The sequence below is a fragment of the Ctenopharyngodon idella genome, chromosome 13, assembly GCF_019924925.1.
Source record: "Ctenopharyngodon idella isolate HZGC_01 chromosome 13, HZGC01, whole genome shotgun sequence".
NCBI classification, from domain to species: Eukaryota; Metazoa; Chordata; class Actinopteri; order Cypriniformes; family Xenocyprididae; genus Ctenopharyngodon; species Ctenopharyngodon idella.
In genome coordinates this window covers 5,275,314-5,298,546 of record NC_067232.1, presented here as the reverse complement: position 1 = coordinate 5,298,546, position 23,233 = coordinate 5,275,314, and the positions used below count along the sequence as shown (strand labels likewise).

The following is a 23,233-nucleotide window of genomic DNA, read 5'->3' as shown; positions in this document are numbered from 1 at the left end:
GATAGATTGAATGCATCAAGATGCTCTCAAGGGTAATTTTGACCTACAGCCTGCACTTCCTCAAACAAAACAAAACAAACAAAAAAAAACCCTTCCATACTATTCTGGTACTAAATGCCCACATGGATCCAATCAATTCCCACTTAATAAAATCAAGTACTGCCCTACAGTGTTCTCTCCGTTTCACTCATGTGAAAATGACGTTCAACTATCAGATCCCACACAGGTGCACACACAAACACACACTGACCGAGCTAGGTCATTCTCATAGGGGAAACTTTGAGATTGATTTGCATGTGTGTATGTGTGAGGCTGGGATAAGTTTGATAAAAAGCCCTGAAGTCATTCTGTGGCTTCACCATAGGCCACACTCCCTGGAAGTGTGTTATTTGCCTCACTCACTCACACACACACACACACACACACACACACACACACACACACACACACACATGCCAGCTGCCAGCTGACCAGCACACAAGTGCTCATTTTCATGGCACTGTGGCTATAAAGTGACATGTTACAACATCAGCTCAATCACACACACACACACACACACACACACACAACACAACCTTCTACACACACAATGATCTATCAATCTATCGGTCTATCGATCTATCTATGGGATTGACACAAATGTTATCTTTCATTAACACATATGAGCATCCACTTCCCCATAGAAAGGGTCTCAAACGGGACTAGTCAAAAACAGACAAACAAGATTATTTTAGAAAGAATGCTATAATAATGATATGTAGCAAACAGGAGTAGAACATACCCTGGGATCTGACATTGATCAATTACTGAAATATTAATGATTATAAGGCTTTTTTTTTTGTTGTACAATTTGATTCAGTTACGTCATTTGCAGTGCTGATTTTCTCATAAAAGTATGAGACAGTCTTTTAACTACTTTTTCTGATTTTCACATACTTTTGTGCTTCAAATATACTGTAATCAAATGTGATGTGATGAAATCTTGGAGCAGGTTGGTTTAGTTCATGGCTTCCCTTATGGAGAAAATGAATGGGAAAAACCTTCAAAACAGATGCCGCCAAAAAGGTAGGAGGTCCGTTTTGTGCTCTCTCTATATAATATTGATATAATAATTGACTGAGAATAAATGTTTCAGTTTCCACAGAGAGAAGAGATGATAGTAAGAAAGAAAGCGATCAGATGTGGGGCAGGCAGAGTGTGCGCGGGAACACGTTGAACGTTGCTGTGAAAGGTTGGTTTTTTGTGGTGTTATTTTATTATCTATCTATCTGTCTATCTATCTATATATCTATCTCTCTGTCTGTCTGTCTGTCGTTGCACGTGAGGTTTGTTCTAGGGACAAATTTCACACGCACACATATCTATATCTATCTGGCATAGATAAACAGATACACATGTTTGCTTTTAATAGGGCCACTGAAATCAGGCCATACATGATAGGTGTGTTAAACACCGCAAATATTTCGTAAATAAAAAGTAGGCCACCCACAGCCATATTAAACTCTGAAAGCAGAGAGTATTTAGTACAAATTAGGGTAAAAAGGGAGTGGGAGGAGGAATGAAAAATGACTGGCATGGCTGTTTTTAATGAGACTAACATTGAGATACTATCAAGTGGTGAGTGAGGGTGGAAGGGTGGTTTAACAGGCCCAAAACCACCAAAACTTTTTCCTAATAATTCTCTCTTGTCCCGCATTTTCTGCAATTTCTTCCACTGGAGAGTTTGTGTATTTTTGTGGTCCCTCTTATAGAAGGTCACATCATCCTCCGAGAAACCATTTAAAAAACACCTATCAGCCAATCATGGGTGAGAAACACACTGGGAAGGAAAAGAGAACTTCACTGCATGCAAGTGAGAGAGAAGGAGCCATGTGACCTGAGTTCCACCAATCAGATCATGGGATTTCCGTGCAGCAGCATTACCGCGGGAGCTGTGACCTCGGATACCTCAGACATGCGACTGACAGGCCGTTACCACGGAGATCATCATTGCAAGAGCGTCAGACACCTGAACTTTCAACTATCTGACTAAAACCACGTAGACACTACAACAACCACGTCTAGAGAGAAAGACAGACAAAAGTGTCCATTGTCAAAGGTGAGTCCATCTCTCAGAGTTGCTATCCTCTCTTGGTCTTTTTCTCTTTCTCTCTCTCTCTTTCTCTCTCTCTCACACACTCTATCGCTCGCTCTCACCACACGGCACATATGCTGTTCTGTTAGTCGGCTTGTGGCGAAAGATTCCTGTGGCACTCTCAAACCCCAAATTCTTGGTTGCAGGCAGTCTATGTAGTTTCTCTATTTCTCTTTCTCCGACTGTCATTCTCTCAGGCTGAAGTCAGTAAGGCGGTGGAGAGGCCAGTTCTTTTCCCTCCTGAGCGGGACACATGGCTTCAAACAGCATCTTCGACACATTCTCCAGCTACTCGCCCAGTTTACTGCGAGGTAAGTCACCCGTCGTAGCATTCCCTTCCCTCCTTCTCCGCCAGTGTGGTGTCCAGAAAGCTAGTTTTGGTAGTTGTAACGTTCATAAGAGATCTGTCTGGTGTGTCTGCTGTAGTTTGCATGTGTGTCTGTGGCAATTTAGCAGTTGTGAATGTGTGACAGTGCATGCTTGCATGTATTTGGGTTTGATGTGTTGTATATGGACTACAACCTATCTATCGTTACACTTTTTAAAGTGCAACCTGACAGTTTACAGTATTAGTATAGACCAGTTTACCAGCTTGTTTTGTTTTGTAACAAACTGATTTAAATGTCTCTGTTGATGTAATAAAGCATCATATGAATGTTTGATGTCGCGCCTGAATGGCCTTCTGAGATACCACGACAAGGTACGAATGAAACCTAGAACAGGGTATTCAATGCACAAGTCTGTCTTCAGATGTAAACTGCATCTACAAACTTGGAGTGTAAGTTACCTGCGCATTTATCCTCCTTAAGATGTTTGTTTTATAATGCCGCAGTCTGTTTGGAGCAGTTCTGATGGGTTTGGATCATAATGGCCTGCTCACCGCAAGCATTAGCACTATAAACGCGCTCTCAGTGCAGGGCGCAAGGGAGGAACCAGCTAGACCAACCTTTACTGGAACTCACAAACCAGTCAACTTCTGGAGCCAGGGCACTCTCGGCCTTTCTGTGGTCGCTGTGTATATGTGTGGGTACGAGCCCAAGTCAACATTAGTGATTTACTGGCATCTGCATCTCCTGAGCTCCTCAGAAGAGGCCATTTGTCACTATGGTAACGTCAACATGTGATGAGGTGCTTCCTGTCCTTGGATTGAGGTTTTGTTTTAAAACAATGGCAAATCATTATCCTCATGCAATGCTCATTTAGGGTGAGATGGTGAAGTTTAAAGTTTACATTAAGTCACATCCGATCCTGTTTACTTTCTTAATGGACGTACCTGGTCTAATTGTGCATGATGCATCACTGCACATTACTCCAAATTAAAAATGTCTGTCTTCATAACGATTTTCTTAGTCAGCTGACATCACAAATCCCTCCAACCACCTGTCATTCTCATGAACAGGTTTTTTAAATCCCAGTTTTTACAATCCAGTCAGTTCCCAATGGATAAATTCAAGTCCCCTCCTACATTTTTCAAATTTTTACTTAGAAATATGTAATATTAAGGAAGTAAGATTGGTTGCCAACTGCACTTCATGTTGACTAATTTGTTAATCATTTTGTTTGATTACACAAACTTCATGAATATATATTATTTTATATACAAAAAGAGCCACTCCTCGTCTATTTTTTCTTTTTTTTTCACTGTTTTGAGTGGATTATTGCTTTTATAAAATGCCTGCAATCGCATGATATAAGATACTAATGTTTAATAAAACGTGCAGTTTAATAAAATGTACATTTATGCATTTGGCAGATGCTTTTACTGATAGCAACTTGCATTGCATTCAAGGTATACATCTGGGGTCCGTTCTTCATACCTCGCTTAATACATCTGAGATGATTTGACAGATTCCAGATCTTCTAATCGTGATAACTGAACTCTGGCTAATTTGGTTCTTCAAACAATTTTGCTGATTGGATTAAAATATCTGGATTAAATTGTCTGAGATTACTGCGCATTCTTGTGTTCCTCGAAAAGGGCAGATGTATCAATATTCGAAACCGCAATCAGCAATGCAGCGATTGGCTGGCGTCAAGACAGCAATGTAGTGACATCATATAATTAAAAAAGACACCTGACGAAAACTTGACAAATTTCTGGACCTTTATAAGAAAGAAGCCAAGCAACCAAAACAACATAAAAGTTGTAATAGATAAATGAAATGTGCACTGTTTTTTTTTAAACATGATTCCCAATTATTTAGGCTATATTCACGATTTCCTCCATGCTTTACATTTTTATTTCAACAGGATAATTAGCAGCAATTCATTTAATTTTACATTTGAAGCAGATTTGTTACGTGACAGCATTAATTAAAGTTTCTTAATGGTCAAGATGAAGTTATCTGCATCTCCTGCGCTGCATAAAGCCACTCCCATAATGCACACACGGCATAGATAGACTAACTGTAGCCTACATGTATGTAAGACTCCAATAAAATTATTAGGTAATTATTCCCTCACAAATAAATCTCTCAACGAGTAAAACTAGCGGTGTCTATATTATGATAGCCTATAAAACATTATAATATTATTTGCTAATTTATTTTTAAATCATTATTATTGTCCCTGGTTCACATTAGGGTAGTCTTGTTAGAAAGTGTCAGATGCAATCTAATCCTGTTTACATGAAATAAGCCTGCTCCCGAGCAGGTTTAAGCATATGGACCTGTTTCTATGACAGCAAGTCCAGGATGAGCGTAGAAGAACCGAACAATCCAAGATCATGCCAAATCGTCATCAATCAAATTCAGCTAACTGAGTTAGCGACGCATGAAGTTCATGCATTCTCTGGGAATGCTATATATTAATCATAATAATTCTTCTAGCAAGTACTATTCATTAGAGTAGGCTGTTTACTGGTGCCAAGCAATGTACTGTAGTAGCAACTTGACGCATTAATGCAACTGCTTGAAGAATCAGAATTAAGAGTCAAAACAAGTTTTTTAGAAAACAAGTTGTGTAAATTTAAGAGTGATGACACCCAGCCCTGCAGAGACAAAATTAATACCGCCTGCCTATGTTGTTTTTTTCTTCTTCTTTGCAGTCCATTTCACATACTGTAGATGACAAAGATCCATCAACATCCCACTCATCTGCTGACATAAAAGTGTAGAAGTTTAAGTAATTGATCCTCACATGTACGGTTAAGTCTGTGTTTACATGCATCAGCAGAATTCTGAGCTGGTTAACATTACCGTAGAGTCTGGGATGGATCTGTGTGTGTTAAATAAAGTAGCTCAGAATTGGACAGAGTGAACAATGATGTCATCTGCTCTATGTAGTAAACAGTAGCTAAACGCTAGCAGGGGGTTATGTTTGCTATGTTCCTATAAACTCCCAGCATGCTGTTCTATTCTCCTTCCAGTGTTCACTCTCAATTCTACATGTTCAGTACCATCAGTCATTGAACTATCTTGATTGATCACTAATTAGAACATTTGGGGTAGATGTATCCCAATGTCTGTGGTAGTTATATCCCTGCAGGATGAGCTGAGGGTTTTACTTTAATTTAAATAAGTGCACACAGCCGAAAATAAGGAAGAAAAGAAACACAGAGATGGAAAACAGAAGTGTTAAAAAGTGTGTTTGCTTTAGTAACAGTGTTGCCAAAATAAGAGTCTGGGATGAGAGCGGTACCAGCTCCAAACTGTTTGCAGGATATTTTTAACCCGTTGGTTTCTGTTTAAAGTCAACATGAAATATCATTCGCAACCCAGATTTATTTCTGTAATCTAACTTATTTTCAATTAAAAAATGTAGGGTGGGGCTTGAGTGTATTTGCAGAATTGATTCATAAAAGTCAGAGGTGCATATCAGAATGGCGTCAATTGATTGAACAGGTGTTTTTTTTAATTCGCGTATTTATGCATTAATCCATGCCGTTTTGTAGTAGAAATTGTATGAGGAGTGTGTTCACACTGAAAATTTAAAAAAGAATGTTGGGCACTTGGGAGGCTATCAGACTCCAATGTTGAATAACAAAATAAACTTATAAAATTTATACACTACACAGTTGAGTACATAGTGCATAAGTACATAGTGTACAAGTGCATAGTAGTGTGTCATTTGGTACACAACTTTTTTTATTAGCAATAATGTGCATTGATGAGTCGATAACAATAATATTGGGTATTAAGAAAGTAAGGCCCTGTTTCCACCTGGTATTTAGATGCCTTTTGGTCGATCAGATCACAAGTGGATGAGGGAGACACCCGTTTACACCTGGTATTTTAATCCGTCTCTTTTGTCCACATTTAACCACTTCTGTCCTGATTTCTTCAAGTGGAGGGTCTATGGGTGGGTAAATATATGGGTTTTTTCAGATCTTTCGATCTAATGTACAAAATAAGCTTGCGCAATTTTCATTTGAACGTGACCATGAGGACAGAAAAACATACAGAGAGCAGCAGCTTTCATTTCTTCTCTGACAGCTGCATGACCGGCCGAACGTATGTTAGAAATCAGGAATGGTGAGAGAACATTGTGCTTGGTACGCTTTTCGTCTTCAAACCAAACTTTGGTATTCAGCTGACAAAGTTTAAATCCCATCTGGCTAACGTGCTTTCCATAATGTTTATGTATTAAGTCAGTAGGCGGAGAGTAGGCATCTTTAGTGGCTGTTTGAACACATTCGACCACATGAGCGCCTACACTATGAAAGCAATCCATTCAAATGCGTTTTCGGCTACCTCTGGAGGTGGTTGAAAGTGGACAAGCTCAAAACGTTTTACACCCCGTTTACACCTGTATTTAACATCGTCCACTTGTGATCCGATCGACCATAACGCATCTTAATACCAGGTGGAAACAGGGCCTAAATAGGCTCAGTTTTGATTTCACGAAGACTTTCAACAGTTATAGATCTTTCTTCCTTTCTTTCTTGACTAAAAGAGCTCTGAATTCTGTTTTTTTTCTTTTTTTCTTTTTTTCTGGTTTTAGAGTCAGAATTTTTCAGATATGAAAACATGGCTATAATCACCATTGGAAATCATTTGTGAACATGCAATATCCTTTTTCAATTTGTTCGGCCATAAAAAAGGAAACCAAAGGTTTAAAGCCTAAACCATTAACCCTCGGTTTCACAGACAAGGCTTAAGCCTAGTCCCAGACTAAAATACATGTTTAAGCTGTTTTAACTGAAAATATGTCAGTGCCATTGTTTTGTCTCAAGATGCACACTAGTAATGTTTTTTCTAAGGCGCATTTATAAAAGCTACTTAAATGCCCTAATTGAACTAAGGCCTAATCCTGGCTTAGTCTAAGCCCTGTCTGTGAAACCGGGCCTATCCAATCTTAGTTTTTCAGATATCCTTATTCAGATATCATGTACATAAAAAAAATCATCTTCAGCACCTCATCTTCATTGGAAGAAGACATTCATGAGACGTATGCAACAAAAAAAAAAAAAAAAAAAAAAAAAAAAAACTGTTATCCAGTACATATATTTAACCATGCTTAAAACACGATATATTTGCTTGAGAAACAAAACTGTATGAGATATAAAGACAATTATTCAGATAATAAAGCTTATTTTTCTTACCAAATTGGAAAGTTTGTTCTTGATTTATGCATAAATCTTACAAAATTTGCTGAGGTTTAGGAATAAAACAAGAATATCTGCCTGTAGGGAAACAATAATAAACTTAATTTAAATACATTCAATTATTAAGTAACATTTTCTTGTTTTAATGAATTTAATGAATGAATTTCACTGGAAAGCACAAGACAAAAATATTTAAGAAAAAGATTTTTCGCAGTACACATGTACATTGATGTACGATACAGAAAGGATCTCATAAAACAGTTTACATGCAAGAGAAAGTGTGTGAGAAAGAAAATTGATGGAACAAGTCGAGAGGGTTTGTGTGTGTGTATGTGTGTGTTGCGTGTTAATCTGATGCAGACTCTGTTTGCTTCTGCTGCTCACCAGCAACCACAATGAGGTCACACCTGTTGCACTGAAACAGCAGTCTAAAACACACACACTAAATATAAAAATATATCTAAACGTATTTATACAAGCCTACATACTTAGATATATGGACACATACATGAACACACAACCACATTCACAAAAGTACGGGTCTGCTCACATTAAATAATACAATGCACAATCTCAAACATGCAATGTAAAAATTATTCATTGATAAAGTAAATAATGTTCATTTACATGATCATTTACGTCATTTATGTAATTAGCAGCTTGTCATATTCAGGAACACCAATGCATCTCAATGCAGTTTTTTCTGTGTACTCTTATATAGATTATTCTTATTGTTCAAATCAACAACCATGGACTACATTTCCCATAACCCATTGCCGGGACTCATTATGCCTGATTACATACACCTGTATCTCATTATTCTTGTTAGCTCTGCCTATATAAGCCCTGTGTTTTCTGTCATTCATTGCAAAGTCTTGAAGTGTGAAGTGTCACACTGTATTTCTGAGTGCTTGCCCTCTGGTTACCTGTATTTGCCTGTCTCTTGGACCTTGTTTTATGTTTAGACTGTTTGCCCGTGTGTTTAATGGGTTATGATTCTGGGTTGCCCTAATAAAGCTGCATTTGGATCTTCAACCTGTGTGTCAGAGCAGTACGTGACAATTACTTAAATATATACTGAGAAGAATACTAAACCATAATGAGTGTTTTATATATATATATATATATATATATATATGCGTAATGCAGCCTATCCCGTGCTCAAGCACGCGCATAAAGCTTGCTGCAAGGCACGAGCAAAAGTAATGATTATGAATGTGTTGGGGGGAAAAAGCAAGTAGACATTTTAATTATTTATTGTAAAGTTAATATAAAGTTGCTACTACTTACATGTTTCAAATAAGGCATATTTGAGGACGATGGATGATAGGCGAACGTTTGGATTTCCTGACCGACATACTGTAATAACAACAAGGACCCACCATTAAAAATCTGTCCCTTACGGACTGCGTGACTTCGCCAAAAGGTTTTTTTTGTTTTGTTTTTTTTTAACTGCGTCTAACCGACTAATAAAATTTTGGTCGACTAAGCCTCTTCTAGTCAACTAACAATTAGTCACCTATTAGGGGGCAGCCCTAGATGCATATGTTTGACTTTTTGCCATTTATTTACACAGTTGCTGTTTCACTTTTTTTTTTTGTCTCATGATTGTTCTTTTGGAGTTACTTAATCTAAACAGTTAATTGATTTATTGATGACAAGTATGGCAATTTAACATTTTAAATTCAGTCGAAAGCATTTACTTCTAGTTATAACTCACCGAAAAATAAAAATTGTCATCATTTATTTACCCTCATGTTGTCCCAAACCTGCACGGCTTTCTACTGTGGAACATAAAATAAGTTATTTTGAAAAAAATTGTCCATAAAAGTAATGTTAGTGTCAAAAAGCATTGAACCCCAAAGTTCTTCAAAATATCTTCTTTTGTGTTCCACAGAAGACAGAAATGCATACAGGTTTGGAACAACATGAGGGTGAGTAAATGACTACAGAATTTCCATTTCTGGGTGGGTTAACTATCCTTTTAATAATTGAATTTCATAAGCCATGCAAACACCTTATTCTGTACAGTGTGCAAGCATGTGTACACAAGCATACATCTGCATGCATGCACATACATAGGTGCACATAGTGGAGTGAACATTGAAATCCTCCCCGAGTCTTCTGGTTGAATTCTACTGACATGACCTTACATAACACTAAAAGCAGAACTCCAAAGCAAAGCCAAACTCCATCATTTGAAGCTACAGAAAACATTTATCACATTATGCTGAGTGCTTAGCCTGCAGATTTACCAATGCAGCATGTAGGACATACAAAACTTCAGATGACTGCACAGAGTTTATTAATTTCATAAACACATGGTTCGTGCTCCTATAAATTGATACTTCACTGCGCTGGAGCACATTCAAAGGCTTTCGACTCCTGCCCATTACCCTCGGCCCCTGAAAATATCAGCATCCATGGCAAGAACTGAAATCTGTAACCAGATATTGAGGGTCTGGATATTGGACAGGGAAGAGCGTAATGAAAACTGCATGAGGGTCTCAGCGGAGGGTCTGGCTTCTGTGTCTAATTTAGCTCAGAACAATTCCTATTTATAAAGCATGTGGGACTGGAGTTGATTAGGGAAATGTCCCGAGTGAGGGAGAGTGTTTTGGAGAGATTTCTTGTCACTGGTCCTGAAGCTAGCGATCAGAGCTTGTGTCAGGGCATAATGGCAGTGATGAGGGAGAGATTTTCTCCTGTAGACGCTCTATATTTTCTGAAGGATCATTATTTAGTTTGCAACTAGAGTTTTTACAGTTTCATTCTATTTTCTGAGAGGGTCTTATGGGGCTGTTATTCTAGCTTTTATTTACATTTTATGTACATTTGCATTTATTATTTTAGCAGACGTTTTTATCTAGTGACTTTAAATATGCGGCAACATGTTTGCAGATGACGTTGGCTATGTAAGCCTGCAGACTGATTTTTATGTGAAGGACTCTGGACTTTTTTGCTGGGAAAATCAAATTGATGTGACGTTTGCAAGCGCTCCAATGAATGCTTATACAATGTTCAGGGTAATGCCGAAAGAGCCATTCTGTACTGTAATGTCAATGTGTCATGCAAAGAAAAGGGATTCATTTAAACTATAGTCTCGCATAGCCAGATCTATATACTCTATAGTCTCAAACATACTTCATCATCAAACAATCATAACAGTGTAATTTTAATTAGCCTACCTAATATGTCAACATGATGCCAGTGAATTGCAGAGCTTGTGCAAACATCCGCTATGATCAGATGCTTTCTTAACTCCTGCTTTCTCACTGTCATTTTTGTTGTGTTTATTTTGTTATTGAGACATTATTTTGTTATTAAACATCACTCTCAGCAGCGTGGATGGTGTCAGGATTTTCGTTAACACTGTATCACTGCAAAAGTATTTTTAAATTCTTTTTACTTATAAGTGAAGAATGAAAAAGAACTTCGCCGTGAGCATATCGGGGCCTTGAATCACGTTTAGTCTCTTGTACGTGTGTGAGCCGAGAATGAGGAATAAGTTACTGGCTGCAGTTCACTTAACGGTCACCAGTGTCGTTAATAACAAGGGTTTCTAAATTTTACATTAATGTCCACATACACGCTTTTAACATCCATGGAACCTTTGCATTGCACTAAAGGTTCTTTATGGTGGAAAAAAGGTTATTATTGAAATGTTCTTCACACTGAGAAAAAAAAAATGGAAAAAAATGAAGAAAAAAAAAATCATTTTGAAACTCCTGAAGAACTGAAGAACTCAAAACTCATGTTTTGAAACTTTAAGAGTTAAGACAGCATCCTATTCGTACATAATATATATGGTGCTACTCATGCAAAGTGTAGGAGAAACTTTACTCTTTCAATTGAGCTTGGTGTGAACAAGTTGCAAATATCTCAAAAACATTATACATACATAAAATATAGGTCAAATTTTTGTATAAAATTGAAGAGTTTTAATTGAACGAATAAAGAATATTTATAATCGTCTTACAGTTTTTCACTGAGCATGTGGCAATGCATTATTGGATTGTCTCCTCCACTAAGAATGCATGCAATGTAGTCCAAAAGAAAGTATCTTAAAAAGCAGCATAATTGCCTTTTGAAAGCCTTTCAACTTTGTAGTCTGTCTACGCATACTTGAACATGATAGTTCACCCAAAAATTTTAATTGCCATCATTTACTCACCCTTATGTCATTCCAAACCTGTATGATTATCTTTCTTCTGAGGAACATAAAAGAAGATCATTTAAACTTTTTTGTCCATATAATGAAAAGAAGAAATAAAATTTGGGATGTGCATGAGGGCGAGTTTTTACAACAGAATTTTTTGGTGAACTATCCCTTTTTTGCTTAGCATGATTCTGTTCAATTATTCTTCCGCTGTGACTGTAGAAGATAATTCACTATAGTGCAATTGCAGCAACATTGTGATTGCATACTTAAGTTGATTTATAAATTACACTCACAATTATTTTGGAATGCAATGATTAAACAAACAAAAAAATCTGATAGAATGTTAGTTAGAAGTTTTAAGATTTTACGTTCACATACTAGTATGTTTCGGGCTTAAAATGCTGCCTACACTAGGTTTTGAAACAGAGCCAGTGTGTTTCTTTTGTAAACCAGAGTACTAGACCTTGAAAAGGCCACTGAGTGTGGATCAAAAGTGTTTTTCATGTATGTGTGCTCCATTCAGTGGCAGCAGTGTTCTGGGTTCACCCAGAGTTAGTCTGTTTTCAGCGCTTGGGTGTGTGATTGTGTGTGACAGCAGTGAATGAAGCCGAATCCTGGGTGTATGCTAAACACATTACCACAACACACAGTGAGTTTGAGGAACAAGAGGTGTTCGGTGGTCCTTGCATAACGATCTGTCATGATATGAGGAGGTAGAGGGATGTCAATGTCATTTATAATGTCTAGACAAGCTATTTTTGAGAGACCCTCACTGCAGTGGAACAAACGTCATGAAGTCAGGATGTACACTTCCAGAATATCCACAGCACTGGAAAGCTCAGTGGAAATGCTCATAAAATAGTTTCTGTTTGATTCTTTGAGCATGTTAAAATAAATGCATCTAACATCTCTATAGCTCACATATTCCAGTGAGTAATGGACCATTAGGACAGACTGCAGTCCCACAGAACAGTTTGTTTCTTGCTTATGAAAAATTTCTATATTTTTATTTCAGTACTGCTCATTGTTGCTCTTTATGATTGATTGCATGTTTGTGATTTTTTTTTTTCATTCACTCATTAAGTTTTTGAGAGAAGTGTAGGCCAAACAAATAAATGAAATGTAGTACAGATAACTCTTTACTGTCACTTTTGATCAGTTTAATGTGTCCTTGCTGAATAAAAGTATTAATTTCTAATACCGACCCCAAACTTTCGAACAGTATATGATGTGCATTTGTATTATATGTAGTATATATAGCATTTGACGTGCTGATGTGTTCCATCCAAGGATGGCAGTTGGCCATCAGCATGAGAAATCAGCCTCTAGCAGATCTACTGGTAAAAATATCCAGTGATAAGGTCTGTGTTGGGAGTGTTTGTGTGGTGTGACATACAATGCTGATGTTTATGTTGTTTTAAAGTTACAACATTGTGGAGTGAGAGGAACTGAAAGGTTTACACCCTACTTTCAGTAAGAACATCAACAACTGACAGCCTTTTTTTTCATAAACCATAATGGAGCATCTACACTTCCAGTCAAAAGTTTGGACAGACCTCATTCTTTATTGTGACTATTGTCCACATTTTAAAATAATAGTAACGTCCTCTAAACTATGAAATAACAGAAATTTAAGTTTGGGAATGATGTAGTGATCAAAACGTTACATAAATGAAAACTCTTATATTTGAATTATTTATACTTCTTTGCTAGATGTTCTGTCAACCAAATTCAAGAGGTACATCCATAGGATTATTTTAAATGGTATTGAAGGAGTTGCAGCTGGATGCTTGTTGGCTGCTTTTTCTTCACTATTCAGTCCATTTACTATTTATCCATTGAAAATATATAAGTAATATTAGGGTTCATTCATAAGTAGAAAATATATTTATATTTCTCTACAAATCAAATTTCATGCATGTAAGCAGAAGCATTTAGATCAAAAGGTTTTTAGAATCATGAAAAACATAAATTCAGAAAAGTGTGTCCAAACATTTGACTGGTAACCAATAGTGTGAGTTTGGGGAAGATTATCTGTTTAATAGAAGACAGGATGCCACATTTTGGCTTTAAAGGATTAGTTCACTTCAGAATTAAAATTAGAGGTGCACCGATACTAAATTTCTCTGCCGATACCGATAGCCAATTATTCAGAATGATATGGGCCGATGCTGATAGTTTGGTTTTTCTTAAGGAAAAAAAATCTCTCCCAAATAATGTTGCAAACTATACAGGGAACCCTCTCATTTGGTACACTACAACATTAGAGGTTACAATTAACAACAGAATTTTATATTCAGCTGCTGTTTATTTTCAGATATAATAATTACACTCAAATAAAAACTGAAATGTATAAAACTTAGTATCACATAAGGTAGTTTTCATAAGCACTTGTTGTCTTCATGGCAAATTTACGCAAACATAATTAACAGTAAATAAGCTCCTCTCTAGTGTTTTTTTTATATATATAGATGTTTAAGGAATTGTGAACATTAGAAAACATTCCTTAAGTAAATTTGACATGATGTGACATATTGTTCACAAGCTGTTTTATTGACGTCTTTCCGCAGTTGAAGCACAAATAAAGTGATTACATGAGACATGATACATTCTGGTAAGTTGTACTAGGCTATATCTTTCAACATACCTTTGATACTCATGCATGTTTTTCGAGATATAACTTGTATTGAAGAGGACGAAAAGTAGGCGGAAGTAATGCAGTTGGGCGAAGAACTCCATCTCACTTTGTCCTCCAACTTCAAAATTGCCCGACATCGTTGTTTTACCTTTTTTTTTTTGTAAAGGGCGTATGGCTTAGTCTTTGCACGTTTGCTTTGTAAACACTGGATTGGTCCTTCCGCCTACGTTACGCGCGACCTTTCTATCGTGATTATGTCATGCGTGGCGGATCGCAGAGCAGTACAAGACGAGCATTTGTGGTTAAAAAGTATATTAATTTTTTTTAATTTTTTTAGAAAATGACCAATCATTTTGCTAGATAAGACCCTTATTCCTCGTCTGGGATCATGTAGAGCACTTTGAAGCTACAATGAAACTGCAATTTGAACCTTCCACCAGTTGTACCCTGGTGAAGTCCACAATATGGGGAAAAAATCCTGGAATGTTTTCTTTAAAAACCTTAATTTATTTTCAACTGAAGAAAGAAAGACATAAACACCTTGGATGACATGGGGATGAGTAAATTATCAGGAAATTTTTATTCAGAAGTGAACAAATCATTTAAATACAGTATATGCAAGAAAGACGTGATAATATCACAATTAAAGAAGTAAGAACGAAGACCAATCGTAAGATTGTGAGATTTTCAAACTTTTAAAACAGATATGCAAAAAACGACCACAAAATGCAGTCTGGTTTATTATTTAGTGTTAGAGGTTTAGAACAAGAATATTTGAGGAATACCAATACAGTCCTGCTTTAATGTGTTTACAGATTGGACTATTATAGTAATTTTGACTATAATAAGAACATGCAATATAAAAATTGAAGCTTAGTTGTGCAGAGCCACAGACCACAGGAATTTTATCAAATGGACCGAGGAAAATCTGGTCAATCTGATTTTTTGTGTTTTCCACTTTTTCAATGTGTCATTGAAAAGTCATTTTGAACTTGTTCTATAGTTGAATATGTAGCTTACTGATGTGTTTTAGTCAGTCCTAGCTCTTGCTTTTGTTTTTTTGTTTTTTTTTGTTTTTGCTTTTGTAAACTAATCATGCATTTTCACCACACTGCTCGACACCTGCTCTTAAATGCTGATAAGCTTGTTTTCCATTAGTATTACTTTCAGACCTCACCCAACACCTGAATGAAAGTGCAGAGAAGCTAACAAACATTTGCGTTTCAAGCAAACACACACAGATCCTCCCAAACACACCCTATAACTGTTATTGCTATGGCCCCACCAAGATGCAAAACCACTAAGAACATTAGTGCCGCATTTTTAGCTCCGGTTCACACTGTGTTTTCACAGTGTAACTTGAACATTTCTACATTAGGACTTTAACCCTCAGACATCCACTGTCAGAAAATTGCAAAGCTTCTTAAAAGCAATACAGACATGTCTACTTTCACTAATTATAGGTTATTATGTCATAAAACAGTAAATAACTTTATGAAATATAATATTGCTACAAGTAATGTTTACAATTTAAATCTCCCAGCATGCCAGAGTCTCTGAGGGTTTAAGAAACTTAAGTTTGGTCAAGAATAAATGAAATACATGGAAAATTAGAATTCGCAAATGATTGAATTGCCTCGTTAAAAACGTTCCCTGAAGCATCTGCACACAATTGTTTTATTTGTCGTTAAAACCTCAGACCGATGCGTCATCAGTGTCTCAATTATCCGTCTGAGAGCGTGCAAGACTGATACGCGACGGAGACTCTTCTACCATGAGAACTCTTGCACACAGACAAAAATCCTTAATCGTCTTCAAAACCTCTCCCTTCCTCTCTCCCTTATTTGCCAGAGTGCAATAAAACAAGTTAATTATGGCATTGAAAATATGAGGATAATGATAGGATATAAGATGATGGTCGCCCTGAGGTTATGAGTTCTTGATTCTCTCTGTTGCCTTTTTGTTTTTTTGCTTGCTAAATCCAAGGCGCCCTTCCCAGAAAAAGCTGAAGTTGTTTACAAGTGGTTTATTGACTTGTGTTGGGTGATGGGACATTTTCAGGTTGGTGTTTGTGAAAGCTTAGATATAGAAGTTTCTTTTTAAAAAAAAAAAAAAAGAAGGAATAGTCACATCTGAATAGCCAAAATAAAATAAAATTTGCTATTTTTTTCACAAAAGGAGATGTTAGGCAGAATGCACATGCTGCTCTTTTTCTTACGGTAAGAGTGGATATTAAACAAGAAAAATGTAGGGTTGGACTTTATTTAGCAAATTTTTACATGTATAAAAAGATAAATTACAATCTTTTTGATTTGGAATAACATGCATAGATAAATCATCCACAGTAAGACCAGTAACATACATTATTGAAATAAATAGGCCCCGTTTTGAATTCATGTTGACTTTGAAGTCGCAAGCTAAATAGACACATGCACAAACATCCAATTTTATGAAGCTACTGTGCACACAGTGTGCATTTTAGATGGGCAGGCCTTAAACTACAGTAATCTAGTATCTTTGAACAGTTTATAAACTATAGGGAGCTGGAGAAGGTGGCCTTTTCATTCATCTAATGAGTTAGTAATTTTAGTTTCACAAGTGAACTAGTTTTAGTTTTAATTTGCCAATGCCTGGCATAATTTATTCTTCAATTGTGCACGTGCTTGACCTGAGGTAACACAACAAGTGTGTTTGTGTGTTTATGGAGCTGCTGCAGTTCCTTTTTTGAGGAAAAGCCCCAGACAGACAGACAGGGATTCCCCCTTTCTCTCTCTCTCACACACACATGCATGCGTTCTCTCTTCTCATTCATTTGCCCTTCCGTGTCTGGACTTTGGTCAGGCTGTCTGAATCGCTCTCACGGCATTCCCATGCAGACACACTTACATAATGTACAAGTTGCAAAATCTCTCACACATTCTTTCATTCTTGAAGACAGATGACAGACATCATGCTGCTGACTCGTTATGTCACAGTGATGACTTTGCGATTTCATTCCATCTAGAAAACTACATGATACATTTTCACACTGTCACTTCCTGTTGGACATTCCATGCTTCATTTAACTGTTGTCTCTTTGAAAGTGCAAAAAACAAATTTAGGAAGTGAATTTAGAGTCAACATTTTACAGGAACAGTCCTCCTAATGCAGGTTTTAACTGCATTTTCTCCACGTGAACTGAGAAAATTCACCAGCAAGAAATACTTTGTAACGTCTTTTAAAATGTTGAATTATTTTATTTTGCAATATTGTTTTTTTAAATAGCGTATATATATATATATATATATATATATATATATATACATATATATATATATATATATATACATATATATATATATATACACACACATTTAAATTATGTTAATATTATGATTTTATTTTTATAAATGAATTCATAGTTATAATATATAATATAGTATCATATAAAATATGTATTGTTATTATTATATATACTTTTTATAGTAATAATTATATTATTATATAATTATTATTATAAATATAATTTAATTTAATAAATACACTTCTGTTAATTATTTCCTTATGGCAGTTATTCAGATGTTTTTCATACTGTTTGGAATATTCCATATTTGTCTCAACTTAGAGTTCACAACAGATGTTTTCTTTAGTATATGGTTACTAAATTGATTTACTGTTACTAAATTGGTTCATTTTTACTTTACCTTATTTATTATGTTAAATTTCCTGATGAAGTCACAGGCCAGTAATTTTTTATTTATTATATCACATATGAGTTGGTATTTGAGAGGATCAGCACATGTAATGTTTTAAAGCTTCATTGATTTTACATTTATTTCTTAGGAAAAACATGTTTGCCAGCAAGCATGAGCTCAGCAGTGTGAAAACACTTTTATCTCTCATTTCCCAGCTACTGATAGGAAGTCAAACTTGTCGAGCTCATTATGAGTGATTAAACATGCAGCAAGTCTGTTAACAAGCTCATTTTAAAACTCACTGGTAATCAACTCAATGGTAAAGACTTTACATGCTCTCGGATTGATTAGCTCAAATAATAGTACAGAGTGTGTTTACAAACACACCAGAAGAGGGCTTGTTGACATCAGCCATAAAGGAAAATTGTTTTAGAGGCAGAGTGGGTCAAAACGGGTATAGACAGAAATTTTGTTCTAGACCTGATTTGAAATTCAGAGACTGTCAAAGTTTGCAGCATAATATAAATGTCAAAAATCATTTAAATTATCACATTTTTATGCCTTTAACAGATGTTTTTATCCAAAGTGACTTACATTGCATTTGAAGATCTACATTTTAGCAATGAATTCATTCCTTGTGAATCAAACCCATGACCTTGACGTATTACGTTGTGCATCTGCACCTTGTGCGTTGCAGTCAGAAAATCTGCATCAATATAATAATGCGTGTTCACAGCATCATGCATCATGTACACATGCTCTGACAAGCGTACTGTTTTGATGAATTCCTGTTTCATGTCGACCTACTTTTTAAATTCCCTCATTCCTTTCATATACAGCATACCTCCTCCATCTCAGACGCTCACGAGATGGAGTGCTTCGTCTGAACAAAAAAAAAAATAAACATGTGGCTTTTGTTGCAGGCATAAATGAACGACAGCATTCCGCATGACACCACATGAAAGGCCTCCCATATCTCACACCATTTCTCCTCTTTCTTTTCTACAACTTTATCACACTTTCATTTTTTTTTTCATTCAGCATTTGTTTTTTCTTTGAATTGTCTCTCTAGTTTAATTGCCTTTACATCTATCTAATGTATCTAATGTATCTATCTATGTATCCTTTTATCTATCTATCTCTCTATTTATCTATCTATCTATCTATCTATCTATCTGTCTGTCTGTCTATCTATCTATATTTCTTTCTTTCTTTCTTTTTCCCCCTTCTCTCTCTCTCTCTCTCTGTCTGTGTGTTCCGGCTAAGAGAGGGCCCACCGCACGCAAAAACAAAGGGGCATTGTATTCTGGGTAAAATGTGGTAAGCAGACGCTGGTGGACGGCCCTAGCGGTTGCTGGCAGGCAGACACACTTCCTAACGCTGCCGGCACATGAGCTCTTGTTTTGGGAAAGCCCTGAGTTATGGCGGCTGTGGCGAGGGGCATTTATGAAAGCGGGACGTGGCTTATTTTGGGAGCCAGTGGGGTGGAGTGTGAATTTAGGCCCCACCGCAAGGTCACTCCTGGATCTCTTTCTTTCTCTCTCCCACATTAAGACATCCGTGCATCCATCTATTGTCAGGGTGGGACCACCATGTGCCCACTGAAACTCATCTCTCACTTACTCCATCAAAATGGTTCCAACAAGTCTGAAAATGCATCTCTATGCAGTACTCAGGGGTCTTTTCCACGGGCTTTGAAGTTTTCCTGGAGGGTCAGACTTCCTAGCGGTGGTGGTGGATTAGTGCGGTTCTGCTGTAAAAATAGAGCTGCATAATAGAACTGTTTGCCAATTGAATTATGTCCATGAGAGGGTGAATTATATAGAAATGTGGAAGATTTTTCCATTTTTTTTTCATCCCCAAAGATGATTTTAAAGAAAATAATATTTTTAGTTTTAAAGGTGGTGTGTGTAATCTTTTAAATATTTAATATGTATGCTTAATGTGGAGAAACTATAAAAACTTCACAATAAATAGCCATTTGCAATCATTGTGGCACTACGTTCAAAACTGTTCTGTGTGTTCAAGCATCACAAACAGCCAAACACAGTTACACTGAATGAACCAATGATGTGTGTTTGGGGGTGGGACAATCTATTTGCTGACCAACTGCAGATGGTGCTCAAGAAACCGGTTTGAAAACTATCATTATTTAGTGTTTTTATTTGGTTTTTATTTATTATACACTTCACCTTTAAAGGATACATCACCTTATATATCTTATATCTTATAATATATAAAAACTTGTAATAGTGCCTAATACCTTATAGCTCAATTTTTGAGTCTAAGGCAAAGCTTCATTTTTCAGGATTCTAAATGCTTCTTATTTAAGAATCACCTATTACTGGTTAAGAAGCGGTCTTTGAAGAAACCCTCAACAAACACACACACACGCACACAAATTGCCATACATAGGGTTGTGTGTGTAATGATAATGGCGATAACTCTGTGTGAATGACATCATAAACGTACGACAGAGTCATGGTGATTCTCATGTGTTGTGAACTCATAAATGAATGCCACTGGTCAACCACAGTCACAGAGGCAAAAAGTGCTTGGTCAACGGTATGATTTTAATGAAACGCTGTACATTGTCTGACCACATATGAAAGAACATTTTAAAAGAGCAGACTTGAAGAGTCTGAGAAAGTGACTTTCTGGCTTGAGAAACACAAATGTTTTAAATGAGGCATATTTTGCTGGAAAAAATCAGCCTGCTGTTCTTCACTACAGTGAAATGTGTTGTAGTCGGTTAAGAACCTTAAGACTGGTGTGGTGTATTTTAAAAAGGATTTTTAACCCCTTACCTCCAATAATGTTGGTAATTTTTTGCACAAAAAAAAAGCATAATTTAGTTTTATATGCACATTTAGCTCTCTCTGGCTCTTAGAATTAAATGTATTATTTTCCTGCTGTGCCTTTGAGACCCGTATAGTATGTAAACTTACTCTGCACATTTGAAATGAGATAAAGCACTGTGCTGCACTTATGCACAATCTGCGGATTTGCTGGGGTTTTCTTTTAGATTTTTCTGTCTTTTATAGATTTTAACTGCCTAACACTTTGCGGAAACACACAATTGTGAGGATTTTAGATTCAGTATCACAGCATCAAACAGATAGTGAGAGACAAAGTCATCTCATGAATGTGTGTGTGTGTGTGGGTGTGTGAGTGCAGTTGTGATTGCAGGTGTTTGTGTCTTTACAGATCATGTGCAAAGAATTTCAGCCTGATGAATCATAATACTACTAAACCCAAAACTGAATTGATGTTTATGAGGACTTGTTATGCACATTTAAACAAGCAGAAAGAGCCAGGGAGATCGTGTGCATACACTAGCAAATGCGATGTTTGCAAATCAGAACTTACTTTGTACTGATGTTTCCTGTGTCTCCAGCCAGTGATGTTTCAGAAGCCTCGCTTCAGCTGATGCACAGGCCGTCTCCTCCTCCTTTATGGGCCAGGAGGGCGACTATATCGCCATGAAGTTAGCCAAAATCCAACTGAAAGAGGAAATGACATTGGAATTGCACACATATCCATAAAAAAGCATTTGATTTATTTCTCAAGGGAGGCATTTTACTCAGACAGTTCTTGCTGTGGAGTCTCAATATTCCTAACAGCGTAATAAATCTTTGTACTTTTCTACCGCAAACATTAACTCGGATCTCTCTTTGTAAAACACTTCCTGCATGCTCCATGAAAAACAGACTTGTTTTGATGACACATTCCATTATGCTTTTTCAGTGTTATGTCACATCTCTACAGCATCTGAGCATTCTTAGTTCATAAACATTTCTTGTAAAATAGATACTTCTGGTGCATTCAGCTGCGCAAAAATGCACAAATTAGTATTCGAACCTTATCGCTTTAATAATGAATGAGAAAGTGAGAAGGTTGGTGTCATCTGAACCCATCAGATATTTCATTGAGTAATGAGTTTTTTGGAGACTTTTAAAGTTTATTCATCCTAGACAGTTTCTGTGAGGAAATATGGCTTTAATTCTGTGGTCTGTGACAGAGTGAGCACTTCTGGACAGAATACAAAATAACTGTTTGTTTTACTTTCGCTGAAAAGATCCATATACCTTGTGAATGCCGTCATCTGTAATATTTCTGTGCAATAACAATTCAGATTCATCCATCAGCCAAATATGCTTTGATCTGACATGCTTTACTTAAAATATAAAACAAATTATAGTTTAGAGTGAATCATTCACCACAAGCTTCACTGTATTTGACAAAAGACGGTAAACTAAGCTTCATTACAGTCAACAGCGCCGAGAGTGTTTATATATTCTATTAATATGAGCGCGCATTGATGTTTTTTCCTAATTTGAATTTACATTCATTTACAAAATATTAGCTGCATGCAATGAAAATGAAAAGATGACATCACAAAGACTTTGCAAAGATGCATAGGACACTGTGATGATGTCATTAGGGACACCTGATATGAGGTGGGGCTGAAATTCAAGCATGTAAACGGGAGATTTAGAGTTGACTGCAGGTCATCCGTGCTGCTTTCTCAGGCAGACAAACCCGCAGTTGAAACACAAGGAGACACTGTACGGAAGGAATGCTCTCTGCGGCTTCCAGACTTGCTCCCTCTGTAATTTGTAAATGTACAGAAATGTGCTGCCGCCCACAGAGGGGGGAAGATAGCAAATCCACAGACTTATGTCAGCATTTTATGCCCCGATTTGATTTTTATCTGCGGGTACAGAGGCCGGTGTGTGTGTTCGGGGGGTGATGACTAATAAAGTAATGCTTTACCAGAGCATTTGGGCAAATATCTGTGGTTTTTTCAGATTCAGTATTCTTCAGACTGTCGTGCTGCTTTTGCAAGAAATCTAAGTGGGTTCATTTGTGTGTGTACATGCTTTCATCATTAACTTTTGAGACATATGAAGTTTTTTGACAAATTTTTGACTTGCTATTGGATAAAGAGTGAATATAGGTTGGCATGTGAACATCTTTTTCACAGGGTTCAATGGGGTGAAAAGCCTACATCTAAGGAATTTTTTTTTGTGCTCTCAGAGTATATGACCATTGATACACAGAATGACTGAGCAGCAAC

The 23,233-nt window shown here is 36.6% G+C and overlaps 1 protein-coding gene across 2 annotated transcripts in view; it reads left to right on the top strand.

The window, feature by feature from the left end:
- runx3 (RUNX family transcription factor 3) overlaps positions 1-23,233 on the top strand; it is a 65,981-nt gene that overhangs the window by 4,670 nt on the left and 38,078 nt on the right. Inside the window, exons 1-3 of one of the 2 annotated variants that reach the window (XM_051917915.1) lie at positions 2,076-2,098; positions 2,332-2,445; positions 9,577-9,613. In XM_051917915.1, the coding sequence (XP_051773875.1) occupies positions 9,586-9,613 (28 nt within the window). In that variant the 5' untranslated portion in view covers positions 2,076-2,098; positions 2,332-2,445; positions 9,577-9,585. Of the gene's footprint in view, positions 1-1,135; positions 2,099-2,331; positions 2,446-9,576; positions 9,614-23,233 lie in introns of those variants that run through there. The other variant, XM_051917914.1, reaches the window with a different exon arrangement.